Here is a 22,480-nt window from a genome sequence, read left to right on the forward strand (position 1 = left end):
GAAACAGCACACATTATATAGGTCACTTTCTTCCCTCCTTGTAACTAGTTACACTTTCATAGTGAGTTTTATGTCAGTTTCCACCTACACTTACTGAATATCTACCTACTCCTGTGCAGATGCTATGAAGCTCTGTCACATGTGTTATGAGAATCCCTCTATTACAGAAAACTCTTGGGCTCTTGGGTTTTGGTGTCTTTTCTCCCCCCCCCCGCCTTTTTTTTTAAGTTTAGCAATTGTTCTAGTTTGTTTCTCCATTGCTGTGACAAAACACTGTGACCAATACCAACTTGGGGAGGGAAGGGTTTATGTGTCTCTATAACACACATGAACCACAAATGAGAGAAGAAATACAATATTTATCTTTCTGAGACTACATGGTTCACTTAGTATGACTACTCGTTCATTCATTTTCTTACAAATGGCTTAACTTCATTCTTTGTGACTGAAAAAAACTCCATTATGTATGGATATACACCACATTTTCTTTATTTTAAAAGAAGGGTTTATGTGTCTCTATAACACACATGAACCACAAATGAGAGAAGAAATACAATATTTATCTTTCTGAGACTACATGGTTCACTTAGTATGACTACTCGTTCATTCATTTTCTTACAAATGGCTTAACTTCATTCTTTGTGACTGAAAAAAACTCCATTATGTATGGATATACACCACATTTTCTTTATTTTAAAATTTATTCTTTTGAGAATTTCATACACGAGTACTGTATTTACATCTTTTCCACCCCTCTCCCCACTCCAACTCCTCCTGTTCCCCTCCCCCTCAAATTCATGATGTCTTCTTTAATTATTATTGTTATATATGTTGTGTATATGTACACAAACACAAATACGTGTATACGTGTTTGTATATATCTATATACAAACTACCAAGTCCTTTTATCTATTTATCTATTCCTCTGTTGTTGGACATCTATGTTGGTTCCATAGTGTAGATATTACAAATGGTGCTGGAGCAAACTCTGGTATGCACATATGTCTGTGATATGGTGACTTACAGTCCTTGGGATAAATACCCAGGTTCCCCTCCTTCTTTGATAGCTTTATTCTGTAAAGCAGTTTTAAGCTTACAGGGAATTTAACTGGAAAGTACAGAGATTCTTCACTGTCTCCTCTCAGTCGCCCCGACCCCCACTTTCCTCTAAACATTTTGCTTCTGTGTGGTGCATTTGAACCTAAATTGACACATTATCGTTCATCAGTGTTGATATTTTACATTTGAGTTCACTTTCTCTGTGCTACACATTTAGGATTGACAGATTTATAATGTCATGTACCCACACAATCTTACTGCCTTAAAAATCGTTTGGTCTGCCTTTGCCTTTGCATCCATTTCTTCTTCCGCTCGGACCCTAGTAGCCATACCTCACTTTCTGGTCTCACTCTTTCAGCTTTCCCAGAATGTCACATGGTTGGAACCATAGCATCCTCAGATATTAAACTAAGAAGCCCTGTGTCCAAATGTTAAAAGTTTTATAGACCTGCTGAGCTGGAATTCCTACTTAACCTGTCCTCAAGCTTGTGTGTGCTTTTTCTTTGATGCCATATTCCCTCACAAACCACGGAGGTGCCTTGGCTTTTCTTTCCTTTCCTGAACTGTTCAGTTGGGAAGTCACGGATGTTTCTGTTTGCTCTTACAGTGAAGACAAAGTAGTAGAAGTAGCAGAGGAAGAGGAAGTGGCTGACGCGGAGGAAGAAGAAACCGATGATGACGAGGATGTAGAGGATGGGGATGAGGTAGAGGAGGAGGCCGAGGAGCCCTATGAAGAGGCGACCGAAAGAACCACCAGCATCGCCACCACCACCACCACCACCACTACCGAGTCTGTGGAGGAGGTGGTCCGAGGTAATCCACTGTTGGATTTTCTTTTGCAAATGTCTTGGGATAAAAGAAAGCATCATACCAGAGTTTGAATTTCAATATGCCCTATGACCCTTACCAAGCCTCCCCTTACCGCAAATCACAAGACTTCTTACACTTAGTTTTTTTGTTGTTATTGTTTTGGTTTGGTTTGATAGGCAGTCCAGTAATGACTTTGAACTAGCATGAATCTTGATTATATTTGCTCTATTCTGTGCCTTCTGTATGCTATTTAGGGAGTTCTAGATCATTCTACCTGACTCCGCCTGGTGAGGAGTCATCTCCTTTGGCAAGTGCTGAGTGCTCCTCTGGCCGTGGGTGTTTACTGCACCACACTGCCTGTTGCCACTTTGACCTCTGAGATTGGGAGCCCCTTGACTGATAGGACTGGAGTTTGAGTCATGCACAGTACTGGGCTCATAGGCAATTTCAGTAAATCTTCGTTGCATGAGTACTTGACAGTAGATTCTACTGAGGAGATTTGGTGTCACACCCTTCCGTGTTATAAAATTCAGCTTGGATGATTTTAACTTGGAGGTGTGACTGCCCCTTCTTCAAGAAGCAGGTGGAATTCACATCTTAACACTCACTTTTGCTGTTCATGTTGCCCTTAAAACGGTTGTAAACCAAATGAACCAAAAGACTTCCTCTTCTTCACCAGGAAATAAAATATTCAGTTTACATTAAACAACCAAATGCCAACAAGTGCATTTTTAGATTGAGTTGCTTAAAGGTTTTGCATTGCTTTTGCAAATAGTAAAAGATGCTCCTAGATTTTAGATTGAAAGAATATGAGATTGATTTTATTTTAACATATTGTAGAAACTATTAAAGTTCATCCATAAGTGCCACAGCATTATAAGGATTCATTTCCCCTTTTCTTAAAGTATAATGATGTCAACTCTGTTATATTAGAGTTTAACATGGGCCACTCTCTCTGCCTTAAATTACAAATTATTGCTGTTAATGGCTCCCTCCATTTACTGCATTTTCAGCAACTTTATTGAGGTATGATTTATACATAAGAGAAGTCATTTCAAGTATATTATTAAGTGACTTTAATAAATTTAGCTAATTACTTAATATCACCATAACCTAGCCTTAAGGCATTTCTGCACCCCAGTAAGAGCCCTCCCACACTCCTAGCCCCAGGAAGCAGCTAATCTACTTTCTGTCTCCATAGAATTGCACTTTTCTGAATATTTAATATAAGTGGAGTTGTACACTTACAGTTTGATGACTGACTGTGTCACTTAACACAGTGTTTTGGGATTTTATGTTTTTCACTTACAGTTTTTGTAACTGGAGCTATTCTGAATTGAACACTGTGAGTCGCCTCAACTCTGATGAAAGCATCATATGTTGTTTAGGAAAAGAATAATAGCTCCATGTGAATGGTTTGACTTTGTTATTCTTTACTGAATGAAAGTTTCTTATTCCTTTTAGCTCATAAGTGAACGTACAAGTAGATGCACACTTGATTTGAACTGCTCTTCTCCAAATGCCTAAGACATGCTTTTCCAGAGTATTTTTCAAATGTCTCTTAAGGCCAAGAGTGTGAAGAAAGATACACAGAAAGAGGAGGAGGGATTCCAGCCTGGCCAGGCCAATAGAGTCATCCATAGCAAGTTACTAGAGGCAGATCTGCTTAAATGAAGTTTTTAGTCCAATTTCCTCAACAGAGAATGAGATGTTTTTTCAGGACTTCTCTTCTTTTTAAAATTTTATTTATTTACTTTTTTGTTTGTTTATTTATTTAATGTGTATGAGTGCATTACCTGCATGTATGTAATTACACTTGTGTCATGCAATGCCCACAGAAGTCAAAAGAGGGTGTTGGATTCTATGGAACTAGAGTTATAGACAGTTGTTAGCTGCCATGTGGGTGCTGGGAACTGAACCTGCATCCTCTTTAAGAGCAGTCAGTGCTCTGGGCCATCTCTTCAGCCCCAAGTGCTTTTCTTCTTGAAGCCCAGCCTGCGAGTGCAAATTATAGTGACTGATACTCTTTGTGAGACTGAGGTTCCTGTGATCACCATCACAGTGGTGCATCATTTACTCCACAGAGTGTTCAGAGTTGATCCCTGCCCTTGTGGTTGACTGAGTGGAGCTTGTGATAAGCATACACAGGCTGACTGAACCTCATGGGTGAGGAGACCTAGGAAGTCAAAGCCAAAGACATACAAGCTCATGTACTTCATAAGAAACATGAATACAGAGGTTGCTTCAGAGATTAAGAATGAGCTACCAGATCAAAGAAGGTTCTTAGGAGGAGGTGGTATTTGAACTAGGGCTAGAGCAGCAGGTTGGTGGAATGTCTGGTTAATATTGTTACAGAGATGTCACATTCAGTAGGAAACACCAAAATAAACAACAGTTTGGGGAACGTATATGGCATGTTTGGGAGCAGGTCTGGTCTCACTTAAGCTACAGTAGATGTCCTGTGTAAGTGAATTTGAGAAAATTAGCTTGGGACCAAAATGTGAAGGCCTTCCAAAGCCAAGGCTGGATGAGGGTGAGATTTGGTATGATTGCTGCTGGGCATCACAGGTGAACACAGAGTGGTATAATTGATGTAGTGCAGTAAACTTAGGCTCCTACTCTTGACCAAGATAGAATTTTCTTGAGATAATGTGGTCTTGTTACCTTCTGAATTAGTCTTGTTATTGTCTGAATTAGTCCTGTCCTTTTCTGTTTCAGCTTTACCTGTAGCTTTAGGAGATATTTAGACAGAGTAGCTATTTAGATAGAACATACAAAGACATGTATGTAATGATATTTTTCTCTAAAAAGTCAAAGGCAATTAATTAATAAGAAAATAATTTCTAGGCTAGATGCTTTAAAAAAAGCAAAGCAGGGGCTATAGAGACAGCCCAACATTTAAGAGCACTGGCTGCTTTTGCAGAAGACTCACATGGCAGCTAACAACTCCAATTCCAGGGGATCCGACCTCCTCTTTTGGCCTCCATAGGCATTACATGATATGAGTGCACTTACAGGCATCATACTCATACACATTAAATAAATAAGTAGTTAAAAAATAAAAATAAAGCAAAGCAGACACTAACCTTAAAAGAAAAGCAGGGGCTGAGAGATGGCTCAGCGGATAAGATCACTTGCTGTAAAAGCCTGAAGACCAAAATTCAGATCTGAGAAACCCTTATGAAAGCTGGACATGGTTGCATGCACCTGTAACTCCAGCACTGTGTGCAGTGGAGACAGGAAGACTGCTAATGCTTACTGACCTCCAGCCATGTTCAATGAGAAACCGTTGAAGAGAATAAGGAAGAAAGTTGTAGAACAGGACATCTACATCCTCCCCTGGAGGCTCCAATATGTACATATACCATACACACACACACACATACACCATACACACATGTACACCACACACACACATACACACACACGTACACCATACACACACACACCACACACACACACCATACACACACACGTACACCATACACACACACACCATACACACATGTACACCACACACACACATACACACACAAGTACACCATACACACACACACCATACACACACACGTACACCATACACACACACACCACACACACACCATACACACATGTACACCACACATATACACACACACATACACCACACACACACACCACACACACACCATACACACATGTACACCACACACACACATACACACACACGTACACCATACACACACACACCACACACACACATACACCACACACACACCATACACACATGTACACCACACACACACATACACACGTACACCATACACACACCATATACCACACACACACATCCCATACACACATGTACACCACACACACACACCAAACATACACACAAACACACACACATACACCATACGCACCCCCCCCACACACACACACCATCAATCCCAAGAATAGAAGAACTTTAACATCAATCCATCCATTCCATTGAGATTGTTGGGGAGGACAAAAGTTATAAATGAGACATATATTTTTGGACTAGAGGTCCTAAAAGAAGCATGTTATGGTGTATTATATCCATGAAGGGAAGTTGTTTATACTTCTGCCTAATTCCAATAATTATGCAGATGTTTCAGATAATAAGTTTAAAGAGGATAAACCTTTCCCTGTACTTTGTGAGTACTGAAGGTGATTTCTGATTCTCCCCTTTATTGAAAGCAATGGCAATACTATAGGTAATTGCTCTTTGTAAATCTCTTGCTACAAATACTTACTTCCGTAGCCTGAAAACACCTTTCAAAGAAAAGATAAGAATCACAAATTCATTTTCTTTTTTAGAAAATATTTTATCTATATTTTTATTTTATGCGTATGAATGTATTACCTGCATTATATGAGTGCATCCATGTTGTGCAATGCCTGTGGAAGTCAGAAAAGGGCGTCAGATCCCCTGGAACTGGACTTACAGACAGTTACTAGCTGCCATGTGGGTACTACGAATAGAACCCCAGTCCTCTACAAGAGCAGACAGTGCTCTTAACTCATGAGCCATCTCTTCAGCACCACCCCCAATCTCATTTTCAATGTTAATATTGCAGCCCCTGAAAGAAAATGTGATTTACACCCATACTTAATAAGAACATTATTCTATCATCACCAACCTGTTGCTACTGACATGAGTCCTTACCATGCTTCATAAAAACTCAGTACTTTTATAACCCATTAAAATTCTGGAGAGATGGCTCCATAGTTAAGAGCAGTGGCTGCTCTTGCAGAGGACCAAGGTTCTATTCCCAGCACCCACATGGTAGCTAGTTATCGTCTGTTAAGTCCAGTTCCAGAGGATCCGACACCCTCTTCTGACCTCTTCAGGCATTGCATGACACAGGTGCACTTACATACAAGCAGGCAGTACACTCATATACATAAAATAAAAATAATGAATAAAATATTTAAAAATTAAAGAGAAATAAACAAAGGGAAGAAAATAGAAGATATTTCTATATGGTCATAAAGTGTTCAGCCCAAAGTGGTAGATGTCTATTCTGTATGACTGATTTCAGACAGAAAATGAATTCTTTAAAGGTAAGCACATTACTGCAGAATCCAACTGGCTTTCAGGCTTTCATAGTTAAGAAAATGTTAAATATTGATCTAGTGGCATAAGCTATTACGAGCTGTTATTATTGAGTCAAGCAACAGTATATTAGGCACTCTTGCTTGCTTTTCTGTTTTGAAAAGGGGGTCACACTTCATAAACCCCAAATGTCCAGTTTATTTTCAACTCTGAAATTGGGAGTATTGTAATAAATGGCATAACCTTGGTTTTAAACTACCCAATTTTGTCTGCCCAGAGAAACTCTGTATTTTACCATAGGTTTATTTATTCAGCAAATATTCCTTGTGCCCCTGCTGGTAGCTGTAGTCTTTGCCTCTGTAGAAAGCATCCCAGGGATAGCATGGCATGCTTTTGCCTGCTGGGAGACTGTCAGATCTAGGCTGGAGTTCTTTATTGAAGATATAAATTTTCTGGGTCAGCATTCACCTTATTCTTTAAGGCTGTGATTCTGTCTTTTAAGCTTCATAACTGCAATGTGTGGTAGAAATGTTACACCCCTATTTCAGACCAAGACAATTTAAGGCTCAGGGAAACTTTAAAAAAATGTATTAGCCATATAACTGGTAAGTGGTAAAACCAGGATTTGGACCCAAATGGTCTTGGATGTTTTGGATTTGCTAATGCCCAAATAATATTTTAATTTTTCTTTCTGAATATATACTATTCCACTTAACCTGTGCTCCTTTGGAAATGTTTGCTCTTTTCCTTGGTCATAAATGCACCTTTTTTTCCTACAGTGAGCATTTATGAATTTTTAAAATTTCAATAATGTTAATATCAGGGGGTCAACAAATAATAGAGATGATGACTAAGGATCAGAATATTAGGGTCCAAGGGCAACAGCGGTATGTTACCTATTTTCTAAACCAGTGGTTTTACTAGGAAACACTCTGCACTTATTTAAATATTGTTCATGCCTACATTTATACTTTAAGTTCATGCACTAGAAGGAGAGATGAGGGCTTAAATAGCTGCAAAAGAGATTATGTCATCTGAAAAGACAAAGCCATATATTGTGTGTCCTCTTCAGAGAATGTTTCCTCACCTGATACTGTCTTTAGGAAAAATTCTACAAAGCTGTATGTTACATATACTACTTACTAAGAGCAAGTTAATCTCATTGTGTGGGTGTGGATACAAGTACTGTGTTTTGTGGGTGAATGTATATGTCTAGATATACATGTATATGCAGGTACATGTATGTATGTGTGCACCTGAGTGTGGAAGTCAGAGGACAACCTCAGGTGTTGTTCCTCAGGTGCCAACCACCTTTTTCTTCCTTGGGGAGGACTGGGTCTCTCACTGGCTAGACTAGATGGCTAGTAAGCCCCTGGGATCTACCTGTCTCTGCCTCCCTCATGCTGGGATTACAAGCATGAGCCACCATCAAACTCATGTTCACTGGGAAACACTTCACAAACTGTGTCTTCTCCCCAAGGATAGTGTTCATGGAAGACTTTTTAATAATTTTCTGGCCTTCGATTGCTACCTGCTTTTCATGTGTATACTGTAGATCCTGAAGATACCATGCACGTGTCTTGTGAGAATGACTTTAGTGATCTGTGTTAAGCATTTAGCATAATGCCTAGGAAGAATTCACTTTTTTTCCAAGCACAGGCTGCCTGGATTTGAATCCTGCCTAGCTCTATGTCCTGTGAACTGCAAAACTGAATGAGTCAAGTAATTTTTACTCCTTATCGCTTCTTCTCATAGAGTTGGGGTTAATAATACCTACCTAGTATTTAGCTACTTTGTGAGAACCGAATGAACAATTGCTGGGAACCTTTCAGCACAGTTCCTGTAGACACTAGGTGCTCGGCTTGTGCTTCTGTAGTTACTGTGGTTATAGTTATTCCCATTGTTTAATGTATTCTGAACACTGACAACAGTGTTTAGAAGTGTCAAAGCTAAGCCAACAAATTGACTTTTTAAATAACAATGTGATACATCCATTATTTAGTTGGTACAATAGAGCTGGCATTTATAGACAACATTATGCTGCCTTAAAAAAGCATAAATTGGGCCGGGCATGGTGGCACATGTCTTTAATTCCAGCACTCGGGAGGCAGAGGCAGGCGGATCTCTGTGAGTTCAAGGCCACCCTGGTCTACATAGTGAGTTCCAGGACAGCTGGGGCTACAGGGAGACCCTGTCTCAAAAAGACCCCCCCCCAAAAAAGCATAAATTCCATTTCTTACTTAAAATAGTATTATGGATATATACCACATATCAAAGTATTCACACTTAAATATTATATCTAGCAGAAACTGAACAAGATGGTACTAAATGTTCCTGGATTTCAAGATAGAGTTTTTATATCTTTCAGGTGTTTTATACCTTGTGGAAATCCTTCAGTTAAATTGATACAGGTGACTCTTTAATGCCTGTTGATAAAACTAAAAACTAGAATCTACATGTTGCCTGCTTGATAATTAGGTTACTGGCCTTGGTGAAATTCAGTTACTGTTCGGCCCACCATCAGCAGACCAGTGCCATTTGACTGACTGGAGTATATCCCCAATCACTGATTCGGCACTTGCTAGGTACTAGCACCACATTGCCCATCCTTGGAATGGAGATGAAAAAAAGGGACAATGGTGCCATCTTTGAGAGTAAGAGAGAGGCCTTCCCCTCCCTCTTTTAACTAAGACGAAGAGAACCTCCGTGTCTGGCCTGGGTGTAGTGTTTCTTTTGCTATCAGGAGAACTGGTGTTAGCACTGACCATAGAGGCGACAGATAGGTCTGTTATTTTGTGCCCCGTTGCATTGCAGTCATTGATTTTGAGGTGTTCAATACCTGTTTTCTGGGGCCCAGTGATACATAGCATCGTTCTAAGCAACTTGAAGCCTGCTGATCTAAGCCTGCTGTGATGATTCCAGTGCTTAGGTACAAGAATGAAGAACAGAGCCTGACAGAGACGGAGACATAGCTCACACATGTGATTAAAAAATTTTTAAATAACAGTTTCATTGAGAGGCAATTTGCCATCCATAAAGTTCAGAGTTCAGTGGTTTAGTAAATTCATAAAGACCTGCTTTGCTGTGAAAAAAAAAAGTGCCTCTTACATGCTGGTGATAGTTCTCATCTGCCTTCCTTTGACACTGCTATTTACACTGCTGTATTCTTGTTAGAATTCTTTATTTCACTCTGAGATTAATGGGAATAATCTAAATTTGTTCCAAATAAAAGTTTTCACTCTGTTTCAATTAAACGCCAGAAAGCCAGAGTTTACAACTGTCCTAGTCTTTCTATGCCCCCCCCGCAGCCCCTGTTAATTGCTTTTTAAAAATATACAAGTGCTGGAGGCACAATAATTATACGTCTACCTAAGAGTCTATATTTACGAAAAAAACCTCACACCTAAAAAAGTAATTCAGCAAATTAGAGAGCAGTTAACATAACCGTGTATATAGTTCTTCTGTTTAGTTAAGTCCTAAGTCCAAGTATTGGCTCAGGCATCAATGCTGTGGGTTTTAATGGAAATCTTTAGTTCCCTTGTAGAAAAATGAGTTTCTGGAGCTTTAAAAAGCAGGTGGATTACAGCCTAAATACCTGATTCTGTTGGCCTTGATTCATTTTGCCCTTCTGAAAATTCATCTTTGACCTCTGTTGACCTTGAACCATTTTACCCTTCTGAAAGTTCATCTTTGGCCTCTGGGCATCTCTGCCAACACAAACCATCTGTTCTTTGTGGTTCTGTTAGTAGAAGAGTTAAAAATTCCAGAAGAGGTAAGACTGAATAAGTCTCAAAGTGTTAAGTAGACAAAAACCTAAAATTTTATAAATACAAAAAAATAGAGTTTAGGGGAGAAGAAAGGTTAAGTGTTAAAGGTGTGTTATAGTTATTTCATAATAGGAGGACTATTAAAGTCATTATGACAATAGAGTTCTCTTTTACTTGTATCCTCTTATTGAATATAACTTTTGAGATGGAATGGGGAAATGTGACGTTTTGAGTTCTTGATAGTTTCATGGCATAAGCTAAGGAAGGTATTACTGGCCAGTTCTCCTGCTTCTTTCCATTCTAGAAATTTACTCTCATGTTACCCAGGATTTCCAAGATGTTAGTGATTGCTGCACAGTAACCTTGATCTGCAAAATGACTAAACCGCAGCACAAGTTGTGGTGTTTGCTTGGGCTTCTCAACCTCAGAACTATGATGCTTGGCCCAGATGATTCTTTGATTTGGAGAACTATTCTTTGCGTTATGGGGTATTTAATAGCTTTGCTGTCCTCGTCCCATGAGACACCACTAGAACACCCCAATGTAACTGAAACAATATCCGGGAGAAAGAATGGGAGTCAATAGTGAGTGAAATGTTTCTAGCTGTAAACTGCTAGGCTATGGTGACCAGTTCTACCCTGATGCCCAGCCTTAAACATGGGAACGTAGGGACCAATGAGATGGCTCAGCAGGTAAAGGCACTTACTGCCAAACCTGACAACCTAGATTTGATTCCTAGAATTCACATGGACAAAGAAGGGGAAAATGGACTCTTGCAAATTGTCCTCTGACCTCCATACATGCAGTATGGCACACATAGACAAGCACAAATAAATGACAAAAAAAGTTTAAATAGGCGAACATAGAAATACCTCTACTAATGTTCTGGTATGCTGTGGAAATGATGTCACTTGAATTTAAATTCCTGAAAAGTGGCATTTTCATAGATTTAATGTAAGAGAATTTTTCAGTATTGGATTGAACTTGTTTGGCTATTCAAAAATAACTGGCAATACTTTAGTGTAGAATAAATGCATAAAAATATCTGTTAAAATTACTTTTGGGGGGCTGGAAAGATGGATCAGCTGTTAAGAGCACTGGCTGGTCTTGCAGAGAACCTGGGTTCAATTTCCCAGCACTCACATAGTGCTTAACAACCATCTGTAACTCTAGTTCCAGGGGACCTGATGCCCTCTTCTGACCTCTGCAGGCACTGCACAACATGGGTGCACCTACCTACATGCAGGCAATACACATACACATAAAATAAAAATAATAAATAAAATATTTTTTAAAATACTTTTTGACATCTGTATTTTAATCTTACAACTCTTGCAAAGTATGTTTTATCTCTTGTATTCCAAATATGTGTGAGCTACTTTAAATAAACCAAAATCTAACCAACTTTTACTAATTTTTCTACTCTGGTGCTTTCGGATTGTGATTGAATCTTGTGTCTCTAATATATACACATTTCAGCCCTGTTGAAAAGGTAAAGTTAGGGGCTGGAGAGATGGCTCAGCAGTTAAGAACACTGGTTGTTCTTGAAGAAGACCCGGGTTCAAATCCATCACCCACATGGCAGCTAACAAATGTTCCAGGGGAATCTAATGGCCTCTTCTGTCCTCTGCGGGCATTGCACGACACGGGTGCACTTACCAACATGCAAGCAATACACTCATACAGATAAAATAAAAATAATTTTTTTTAAAAAAGGTAAGGTTAGCAGAGCATGGTGACTTAAACCTGTAATCCTGTGTTTGGAGGGCTGAAGCAGGAGGTTTGCCATGGGTTTGATAACACCTTGGCTATATAGTGAGATCCTTTCTCAAAACACAGACAATAAAACAAAACAAACACACACACACACACACCCCACGCACGCGCACGCACACGTGCACACACCAAGCTCAAATACACATGCTCACACACAAACACACTTGCACACTTACAGGTGCATGCACACCAAGTTAATTGTGGTGGTTCTCAAATTTTATTTGAGTGACAATGGTTCTGGCTGAGCATAAATTGCAATTCTCTGTAGATGAGCTGTACATTGAGGAAGAGCCTTGGGTACAATTTTCTACCTCTGCCTGTCACTCCACCCACACCCCTGTATTTTAAGATTTGGTGCACTGAGACAGAATAAGAAATGGAGACAAACAGCTTTCCTTACCTGCTGAGTCTCTGTGCCTGTGTTTTTCTCCATGTAGTATAGACAATTCTGTGAAAATTAATTATAGTATTAAGGAATTTTGAGTTGTACTATTGTAGATTGAAATACCAATGGTAGGAGTATTTACACCAAGGAAATTGGCAAATGCTGCAATTTAAATTTAATTGTTTTTGTTTTTCTAGATTATAATTTCTGAAGAGATTCCTACCTCTCTTTCAATAAGAAAAGTTATTTCCCATCACGTCACAACACAAGGCGTATCACAGATTTGTTTCCATAACAAACAGGAAACCAAGGTGGCCATCCTCCAAATGCTTGCTCATGCTTTACAAGTCCATCTCCTTCAGGTGGCATTTTGTGAGCAACTTTTCGGCATAGAGGGGTGTAAGAATCAGGTCAGGAATAATTAGAATGACAGATGTATTGGACAGCCTTAGAGAATTCACACATTCCAATAGAAAGCCTCTGCAAGGGAGGGTGAATTCTACAGACTTCCGTAACAAATCACTGCCTGTCTTCCTTCTGGTCCATAGTTTCATTACCATGCACAGCTGCTGAATGATTTGTTGATATTTTAACCTCTGGAGTGTGAGATTTGTCATATGACCTCAGCTTGAGCTTATTTTTCTAATTTATATAATTATGTTTATTAAAATATGATTACTAGATAATAAATATTTGGTCATTTATTCCCTAATGGAATAATTTTCTCGTCGCTTTCATGACTACTTGGTAATATTACAAGCCCATGATAGATGCAGTTCTGTATGAAGTATGTGATTTTAGCACTGGGGAAAACATGTTTCTTTAAAAATAACCAGTTTTTTGGTGTGTTGATTTAATTTTTTTTTTGTAGTTAAAAATCAAACACAAATTTGTATACTTATGTTTCAACAGAATACAATTATTATTCTGATAATTAAGTACATGATTAATTTTGTTTTGGGAGTGTTTTGGGGGCTTGTTGTTTTGTGTTGTTTTGTTTCTATTTTAGAGCTTGATACAGATTAGGCTGGAATCAAGCCTGTCACTATTCCTGCCTCTGCCTCACAGGCCCTGGAATTGTAGGTGTGCACATACATGGCTCACAGTTGTTTTAAACTACACTGAAGTAGCTCTTTCCATTTTAGATGGATAAAATGTAGAATGTAAACGGAAATTTATTTGAAATATTTAAGGTCAATATACTTAGTACTACTTATTTAAATACTTTTTCCTTTATTTTATTTCACCGTTAGGACAAGTGATTCATTGCAGTCTTTTTAAAAACATTTTATTATTTTTATTTATTGTGAATGAGTGTTATCGCTGCATGTAGGTAAGTGCACCCGTGTCGTGCAATGCCTGTGGAGGGCAGAAGAGGCTGTCGGATCCCCTGGAACTGGATTACGGACAGTTGTTAGCTGCCATGTGGGTGCTGGGATTCAAACCTGGGTCTTCTGCAAGAACAATCAGTGTTCTTAACCACTGAGCCATCTCTCTAGCCCCTCATTACCATCTTATACAAATCCACGCCACATACACTCTGTATTTGGCATTAGGTAATCTGTTCTTCTCATTCTGGACGTCGGCAGAGATATCCTTATATATAAATATGTGTGTGATTGGTGACCATCCCACCAGGCTTCAAGGAATCCACCAAGACCATGAAACTGTTTGTGACTTCTAAAAGTTAGGGGTGCTACCAACTGACTGGATCAGAACCAACCCAGAACTCCCCTGTGTAGATTATTTCACTCTTTTCTCTCAAGGATTTCAGAATGAAGGAGTCAGGACTCATATTTGGGGGCTCCAGGAATTATGCATTTATTATGTAATTTATTTTATTTATTTACTTGACCCAAGTGGATTTTAAGTTATGAATGCCATTTTTGATTTGTTGGGTTTTAGGTTTTATTTGTTGGGTTTGTGGGGAGGGTCACAGGAGGGAATCACAGCTCCAGATTTATGAGATGTAATCACAGCTCCAGGTTTGTGGGTGGGGACCACAGCTCCAGGTTTGTGGGAGGGGACTACAGCTCCAGGTTTGTGGGAGGGAACCACAGCTCCAGTCTCATTGGAAGGATCATACTCCTTTGCTCTTCCCACATGTTTATACTTGTCTTTAAGAAAGAGTGTTTTTGGCTCTGTGCAGCAAACCAAAGCAACAGTTGCTTGCTGGCTTGAATGTCTCACTAGAGGGACATCAGTATTGGAGAAAACCCATTTTGGCTTTTGCTCAAGGAGACAGATGGATGGAGTATCTTCTTTACATGGTCAAGGATCTGGTTAACTGTTTTGGTGTCTGCTGTTTTCACATCTTCCTCTGTGGCCTGGGGAGCAAGTGATGAGACATCTTACTGGAGTCATGTTTTAAGTTCTCTGATTGAACCACAAAGGCCATTTCCTGCTTCAAACTCCCCACCTTCGCTGTTCCCCAGGCCAGACCCTTGGGGAGTGCACAACCAGGTCCAAGGGGCACTAATCCTCACCTCACTGTGCCAAGAGCCACTGCCACCACTACCACTGCCACCACCACCACCACCTCCACTGTTGCTCCAGTGCTCACACTGCTACCATCTTGGCTTACCAGTTATTTTCTTTCTTTCTTGTCAAGTCCTGAGCTCAGAATTTTGAGATCATTATAAAAGCAACTAAAGTCAGGAAAATAGCCATCCTGTGTGATAAGGGTTTCACATGGACTCATGTACTCAGAAGCACATGCATATGCACTCAGAAGCCGGTGCATCCTGGTGTCCAAGTGCAGCTGCCTGGGGCACACCTCATTCTGCCATCTTGATCTCTCTCTTCTTGTGGGGATTTTTTTTTTTATATCTTGTTTTGTTTTGATTGGTATTTATTTGGCCTAACTTTTTTTTTTTTAATGAGCTATAACAAAGGGTTACTTTATATGAGGCAAAAGGAAAATGAGTACACCATTCTTCATACCTCACACTGCACTAGTGGCGTAGGAAAATAGCGTAGTGTAACGTCACTTGGCGCCTGGGCTGAGGATATTGCCTTTGTCAGAAGCTGGGAACTTTTCTGGGTTACACGTAGAAACAGATACTGCTGTGGATTATCTCTTTGATGACCCTTGTCTTATCCTATTACCCACCTTGTGCCCACTCAGAGTTCCAACCCTGTTACTCAGTGCATGGGAGAGTTCCTGAGAGCAAACTTCTTGCACTGTAGATCAACATGAATAGATTTTGCTTCCAGTGCACCTTTAACAGAGGGCCATGGGATATAGGAATTCTATTTCTCTCTTGGCCACACTGCAACTCCAGTGCCAACTACAGCACAGCACAACTCAGGAGACACCGTTGTCTCTATTGACATTAATACAGACTAAGGAGGAGGCTAGTCAGGGGTAATACCACATTTTAGAAACAGGAACAAGCTTGGTAGGCTTGGTGGTACCACACACATGATCTAAGCCCTCAGGAGAAAGTGGCCTCACGGCCCCACAGGGCTAGCAGAGTTACATAGTGGGACCCCGTCTAGTGACAGAAATGTGTTCATTCAGATTGGTGAGGGAGAGAAAGTGAAAGAGAGAAAATACAATCGGAAAGTGTTCCCTCCAACAGAGAGAGAAGGTAAGAATTCAGAGGCAGAGAATGCCTGTGGCTATGCTCCCTGGGGCCCCACAGTGCAAAGTGAGCATGAATCCAGAAGCCGCTCTGTCAGCAACTCAGTTAACAGAACTATTTTTCCTTTTTTAACTTAGAAAGCCAGTCTGGTTTGGTGATACTAAAATCAAGAGATGCAATCTTCACATCAAGTCAGCCAGTCTCCATCCTAGGAGAAAATTCTGCATAGAAAACCATTTGAAAAGCTTGGGGACTGTGAGGTTTCAGAACAGCAGTGTTGAATATGATGACTTCAGTGATGTGTGACATTGATTTGATGCTCCAGAAATCAGATATTTCTATGTGGAAACCATGGAAGAGCCAGCATCATTTTAGATGTCTGTTACCTAGGGGTACCACATATAGTCATGTTTGATGCTTACCTTCTGGGCTGGAGTTTGACTGTCCCTTCTGACACAGCTACGGCTGCAGCTATTGAGTTTGCCACTGCTGCTTTTCCTTAGTTGAAAGAGCATGGTGTTTGGGAAAGACAGGTCACTGTGTTTGTTCATAGATGGGTCTTGGGGGAAGAGTCTTCTTGAAACAATATTCGGGTTCTTAGTATCTCAAAGAACCCCTCAGGCCCAAGGATTTCCTTTGTTAAAGGGAAAATACGGACTCCTTAAAAAGGGTAGGCCTTTCTTTAGCGATTGTAGATGATTGGTTTTTTTTTGGTTTTATTTTCATTCTTGTCTGTTAGATGTTATACAATTCTTGGTGCTTTCCAGGGCAGTGTAGGGTATGTATGTGTTGGGGGGGGGGCTCTTCTTCAATTGCTGGGACCCAGAAATAATCAAATAATCTTATGATTCATAATCATGCACATTTGGCCCTACACTCTTGCCTTATATTGGCATTTGTAACTTGGAGACTCTAGGCTTTTATCTTTTAGAAAGGTATTTTCCCTCTACACAAGTTAGTCAAATCATGTATAGACAAGATGTGTGTGTGTGTGTGTGTGTGTGTGTGTGTGTGTGTGTGTGAACAGTCAGCCAGCAAGGGCAGGGAGCTACCCCCAAAAGAGAAATGGGGCTGTGGTTTCACTTCCAGCAAAAGCAGATATATGGGAAGTGTAGGGTTCTAACTTCTAATCATGATTAACATAATAAATACAGATAAATACAGTTGAATGAGTTACCACTTTTTAAGTCAATCAGGAATTGTGGAACTGACTTTGGGGAGGGTAGCAAGACATGTGGACAGGTAAGGAGTGTTTTAATGTAAAATTATGCAAAGTATATGGTAACAATTTTTAGTCTGTTGGTTATGCTTTACTATTTGGAACATTGTGGTCTAAGGGTCAGATAAAAAGATACAAATAAAAATTGTTTTACATTAGAGTTAATAATATAATTGGCCCTAAGTCATACTTAGAAATATTACATATGTTTCCCAGATATAATTGCTGGGAGTCATGCTGGCTCTGTCCCAAACTGGAAAACATTCAAAATAGATGTAATTAATTTAGTATGTGATAATTTACTGAAGAAAATGATCAGGTGTCAGTAAGCACTTAAACTTTAATATCATAACCCAAATAATCCTTTTACATCAGAGTTGACTTGATGTTATTTTAAAGGAGTAGCTTATTTTTATAATAGAGAATTGTTTTGCTGTACAGACCCTTTCTGTCATATAAAATCCGTTTAAAAGAAAAGATCTTTTTACCTCCTAGTCGAAATCCCTTAGCTATTACTGCACCCCACACATCAAATCAGCTGGGAATGCCTTGTTTAGTTTCAGAGGCGACTCCAAAGTCCTGGTGGGTGATCAGATTCTTCAGTAAATGTTTGGTAGGTGTCACCTACTCAGCCCAGCCTAGGTTACCACTGGGAAGACTCAAGCATAAGATAACCGAGTGTGTACATGAACAGTGAGACTGTACCTTTTCATGCTAAATGTGGTTCCCACATCTCCTCTGATTAGAGGTATGTTCTGAGCAAGCTGAGACGGGACCATGCCGAGCAATGATCTCCCGCTGGTACTTTGATGTCACTGAAGGGAAGTGTGCCCCATTCTTTTACGGCGGATGTGGCGGCAACAGGAACAACTTTGACACGGAAGAGTACTGCATGGCGGTGTGTGGCAGCGTCAGTAAGTGGACCCTTCCTCTAGCCTGGCCACCTTCCGTCTTTCTTGCCACTGCCTCTGCTCTTTGTAACTGATTGATTTTCCTGGTTCTTGGGAATGGGCCTGTTGCTACCACTAACCACATCTCTGTCGACTTCTCTAATTACCAGAAGTCTCCACAGTCTGTTCAATTGTGAACACATCTCTCTGTCTATCTCTAATAAAGCATGGCCTTGGATGCACTTTTTAGAGCCGTGGTAGATTCATCTTGCAATCTGTAAGGGCTTTTGACTGCTTCTCTTTACAACAGGCTTATGTCTTCCACAAATACATCTTTCTGTGTTCATCAGTGTCCATTTGTGTTCATGTTTAAGCACGTGTACCACATGTGTAGACTCTCCATCTTCAGTTGCCTTGACAAGGTTTATTTCTGTGATGAAGTCCTTTAGGTGTTTCATAACATGTGTCTTTTATTTTGTTGAAGAAATTTGATTGACTTGAGCTCATGCACCTCAGATGTCAGAGAGTAGAAATGCTCCTGCTTTCCCTTGAACTCAGGGCACATACATTTTCAATGTCAAGTTTTTTGTTTCCTCTCCTAAGGATAGAGAAGAACTGGGGACATGGCTCAATGAGTTAAACTGCATGCCGTGCCAGTGTGGAGACCTGAGTTCAAATTTCTAGAATGCAGATAAAAGCCAGATTCATAGTGTGTGTATCTGTTATTTGAGCAGTCTTTCTGTAAGGAGATAGGAGGTAGGGTCAGGAGAATCCCTGAGTATACACAGTAGAAGAACAAAAGAGACCATCTCAAATAAGGTGGAAGGTATATGCTGATACTTGGGGTTGACCTCCACTTGGTCTCTGTGGCATGTGTGTACCCCCATACACATGAAAGCACACACACACACACACATCATGTACACACACGAAGAAAAGAATAACGTCGCAACTTTCATGGATATAATAAAGCTCAGGGAAATAATGTATGATGACTCTGGAATGTCAGGCTTTACATAACTGGGGAGATAAGTATATAAAGTCATCATGACTTCAGCACAAGATGAAACTTTTCCCCAGAATCAGTTCTAAGAGGTCATGTCCCAGATATGCAGGATATGTGCTTTTGTTACAGTCTTTCTAGTTAAATCCTCAGTTGTATTTGTTCATTCTTGTGCATGAGTTGGAAGTATGAGTTGTTCAGGAAGTTAGCCTCCATTTCATCAGCTAAAAATGAAGCTTAGTAATTGTGCATTTCTTTTCTGAGAAACTCTTGCATTTTCTCCCTGGATTTGCAGGGAGTCAATATCAGCCCAGGATTTCCTGGGAAAATATTAATAATTTTCCAACCAGATCATAGGATCAAGCAAAACAACAAAAGGACCTGCACCTTTAAGACCTTACAGTGTGAAGGAGCCCTCTACCTAAGTGGGACCTGATGGAAAGTTCTGTTGATCTCCTTGGAGATGGCTCCACTTGAGTCCTCTGTGGACACAGTGTAGGAACTGGGAATCCTGACTGACTGGATGATTGCAGTGTCCAGCTCAAGAGCTCAGGACTCCCTTCTTCATTGTCAAACAAAAAGGTTAATTAGGTTAGGTAATTTGGAACACAAGGAGGGATTCTGTTGCCTGGAGCCTTTTGTTGCTGTGATTCTAACTGGCTTAGCTGCTAGGTGAGGATTCCCTGGCAGGTTGCCAAAGTTTTCTCCCTTTCCCTAAGGGAGATTTATTTTCTGGAATATCATGTCAGCTATACTATAAATAAGGAAGTTTGTTTTAAATTATTAGCAGAAATTAATTTGCCTCAGGAGCTGGGCATTTTCTTCATACCCACCTCACTATAACACTCCCCTCATGCCCTTCCCATCTGATGACTTTGGGCAAGGAGCAAAGCAGTAGGATCCAGGGCTTAGGGGGAGATGCATACACTTTATGGACAGATTTGCAAAAGATCAGTGCTGCCAACAGGCATTCATTAGACAAGGCAGGTGGTTTGACTTAGTTCTGAAAGGGTGGGTAACACATAGAGTAATGTAGCAAGGACGCAGAAGCAGAGCTGGGAAGTAGATCAGTAGCAGCATGCTTACCTAGTAGTGCCAGGCTGTGGTCCCAGCCCTAGCACCTTTTTATTTTATTTTATTTTTAAGTGCTGGGAAAATGCTTCAGTTTATAAAGTGCTTACTATGTAAGCATGAGGACCTGAGTTTGGATCCCAAGTACCCACTTAAAAGCAGGGCATGGTGGCATGAATCTGTAATCCCACGACTGTGGAGGTAGAGACAGGAGGATCCCTGGGCCTTGCTGGCCAGCCATTGTCTCAAAAAATGAGGTGGAAGGGCAATCAAGGAAGAAACCAGTGTTACTGGAATTTTGGGGTCCCCTCCTGGGACTTTTAGTCTCATTAATAAAACAATTTAAGAATAATCTCAGAAGCTTGAGGACAATTTAATATTAGGGTAGTCGAGCTGTAAATCTCAGCAGTTACTAGGAGGGAGAGAATGGAGAAAAGAAGGGGAAAAAATCATGACAATTGAGTTACCAACATGGAGGGACTACCAGATGGCCAGATGGAGAACTTTGGAGAAGCCCAGAGTATCAGAAAAACACATATTTGGCTTCTGGCCAGCATCTGAAAGGAATTTTTAAAAAAAAAAAAAGAAAGAAAGAAAAGTTGTACCTTTCTGAGTTAGGACTCAGAAAAGTGGGCCGCCCCAGCTAAACCTCACAGCTGCCTGGATTATAGGGACTGTGCTGGGGATGAGAGTTCTGGGAAGAAGTACGGTAGCTCATCAAAGGAAAAATTATTCCCTCCATCTCTTTAACACGACTTAAGGTGAGCCCATCTAACTGGAGGTTGGCGGTCCTTTGACCAGGTGATTGACCTAGCCCAATTAGAATGTTAGGTCTCCACCCAGGACAGAGATTCTATTTTCTTGGCTAGAAGTAATATTTTTCAATAAAGCCTGTCACATGGCTGATTGAGGAGCCAGAGGCTTCCTATGAGCAGGGGAAGTCTGTGGAGCTGCTGTGAGGAAAGCGATGAAGGACACTGATGATACTTGGAGGAGGGAGAACAGCAGCAGAGATGCTTGATCAGCGGTAGAATGTCCAGCGTTCCACCATGTTGCTCTTCACTAAAATAAAACTAATCTTTGTTTTTATGTTTCCTTTGGTTCCGTTTTCCAGTGATTTGTTTTTGTTTGGTTTTTTTCATTTTGTTTGTTTTGTTTTGAGTGAGGGAATCGCGTGAATTTCAGCCATCATTCCCACGTTTCTGTTTTGTTTTTAGTTATGTTCTCTTATTTTCTCCATAGTGTCTCAAAGTTTACTCAAGACTACCCAGGAACCCCAAGACCCTGTTAAACGTACGTTGTTGTTGCTCACTTGGGGGAGGGACAAGGGGAGGGGTATGTTGCATGGCAGGGCTACATCTCACTGTCATCGCCTTCTTTGCATGGATTCTGTGAAAACCTATTTTTTAATAAACAATATATTCCCATTGCCTTGCTTATCATTTCATCCAGTTTTGCCAGGCAACATCAGATTTGGAGCAAGCATTGATCTACACTACTTGTATTTCTAATCACACTTCTTTCTACTTTGTATAATTCAGTTAAATATCCTATATACATTATCGCTTGATTTGGTGTCACTGTTACATCCTAAAAGCTGCCAACATGCTATGATTTAATGCAATCACATTTGTGATAAATTATTTCCCCCATAACAATTGAATATTGTATACCAAAGACTAGTTTGTGTGTACACTTCAGCTTTGTGTATCATAAGATAGCTGTTTGCCATTAGGAGGCGAAAGGTCAACTACTTTTACATTTAGGACTAACCCTTCCTTCTCTCCCAGAATGCACAGCGGTAGGTCTGAGGTGCTCCACCTGGGGTTTTGTTATTAGGAAAGAGAAAAAGGA

The 22,480-nt window shown here is 40.2% G+C and overlaps 1 protein-coding gene across 1 annotated transcript in view; it reads left to right on the forward strand.

Moving 5' to 3' along the window:
* App (amyloid beta precursor protein) overlaps window positions 1-22,480 on the forward strand; it is a gene marked incomplete in the record, with an annotated part of 263,474 nt that overhangs the window by 139,519 nt on the left and 101,475 nt on the right. The window contains 3 exon segments of the mRNA XM_017801687.2: window positions 1,667-1,872; window positions 18,409-18,576; window positions 21,869-21,919. Coding sequence (XP_017657176.1) covers window positions 1,667-1,872; window positions 18,409-18,576; window positions 21,869-21,919 — 425 coding nt within the window.

The sequence above is a fragment of the Nannospalax galili genome, unplaced genomic scaffold (genome assembly GCF_000622305.1).
Source record: "Nannospalax galili isolate Female #2095 unplaced genomic scaffold, S.galili_v1.0 scaffold903, whole genome shotgun sequence".
Classification (NCBI taxonomy): Eukaryota; Metazoa; Chordata; class Mammalia; order Rodentia; family Spalacidae; genus Nannospalax; species Nannospalax galili.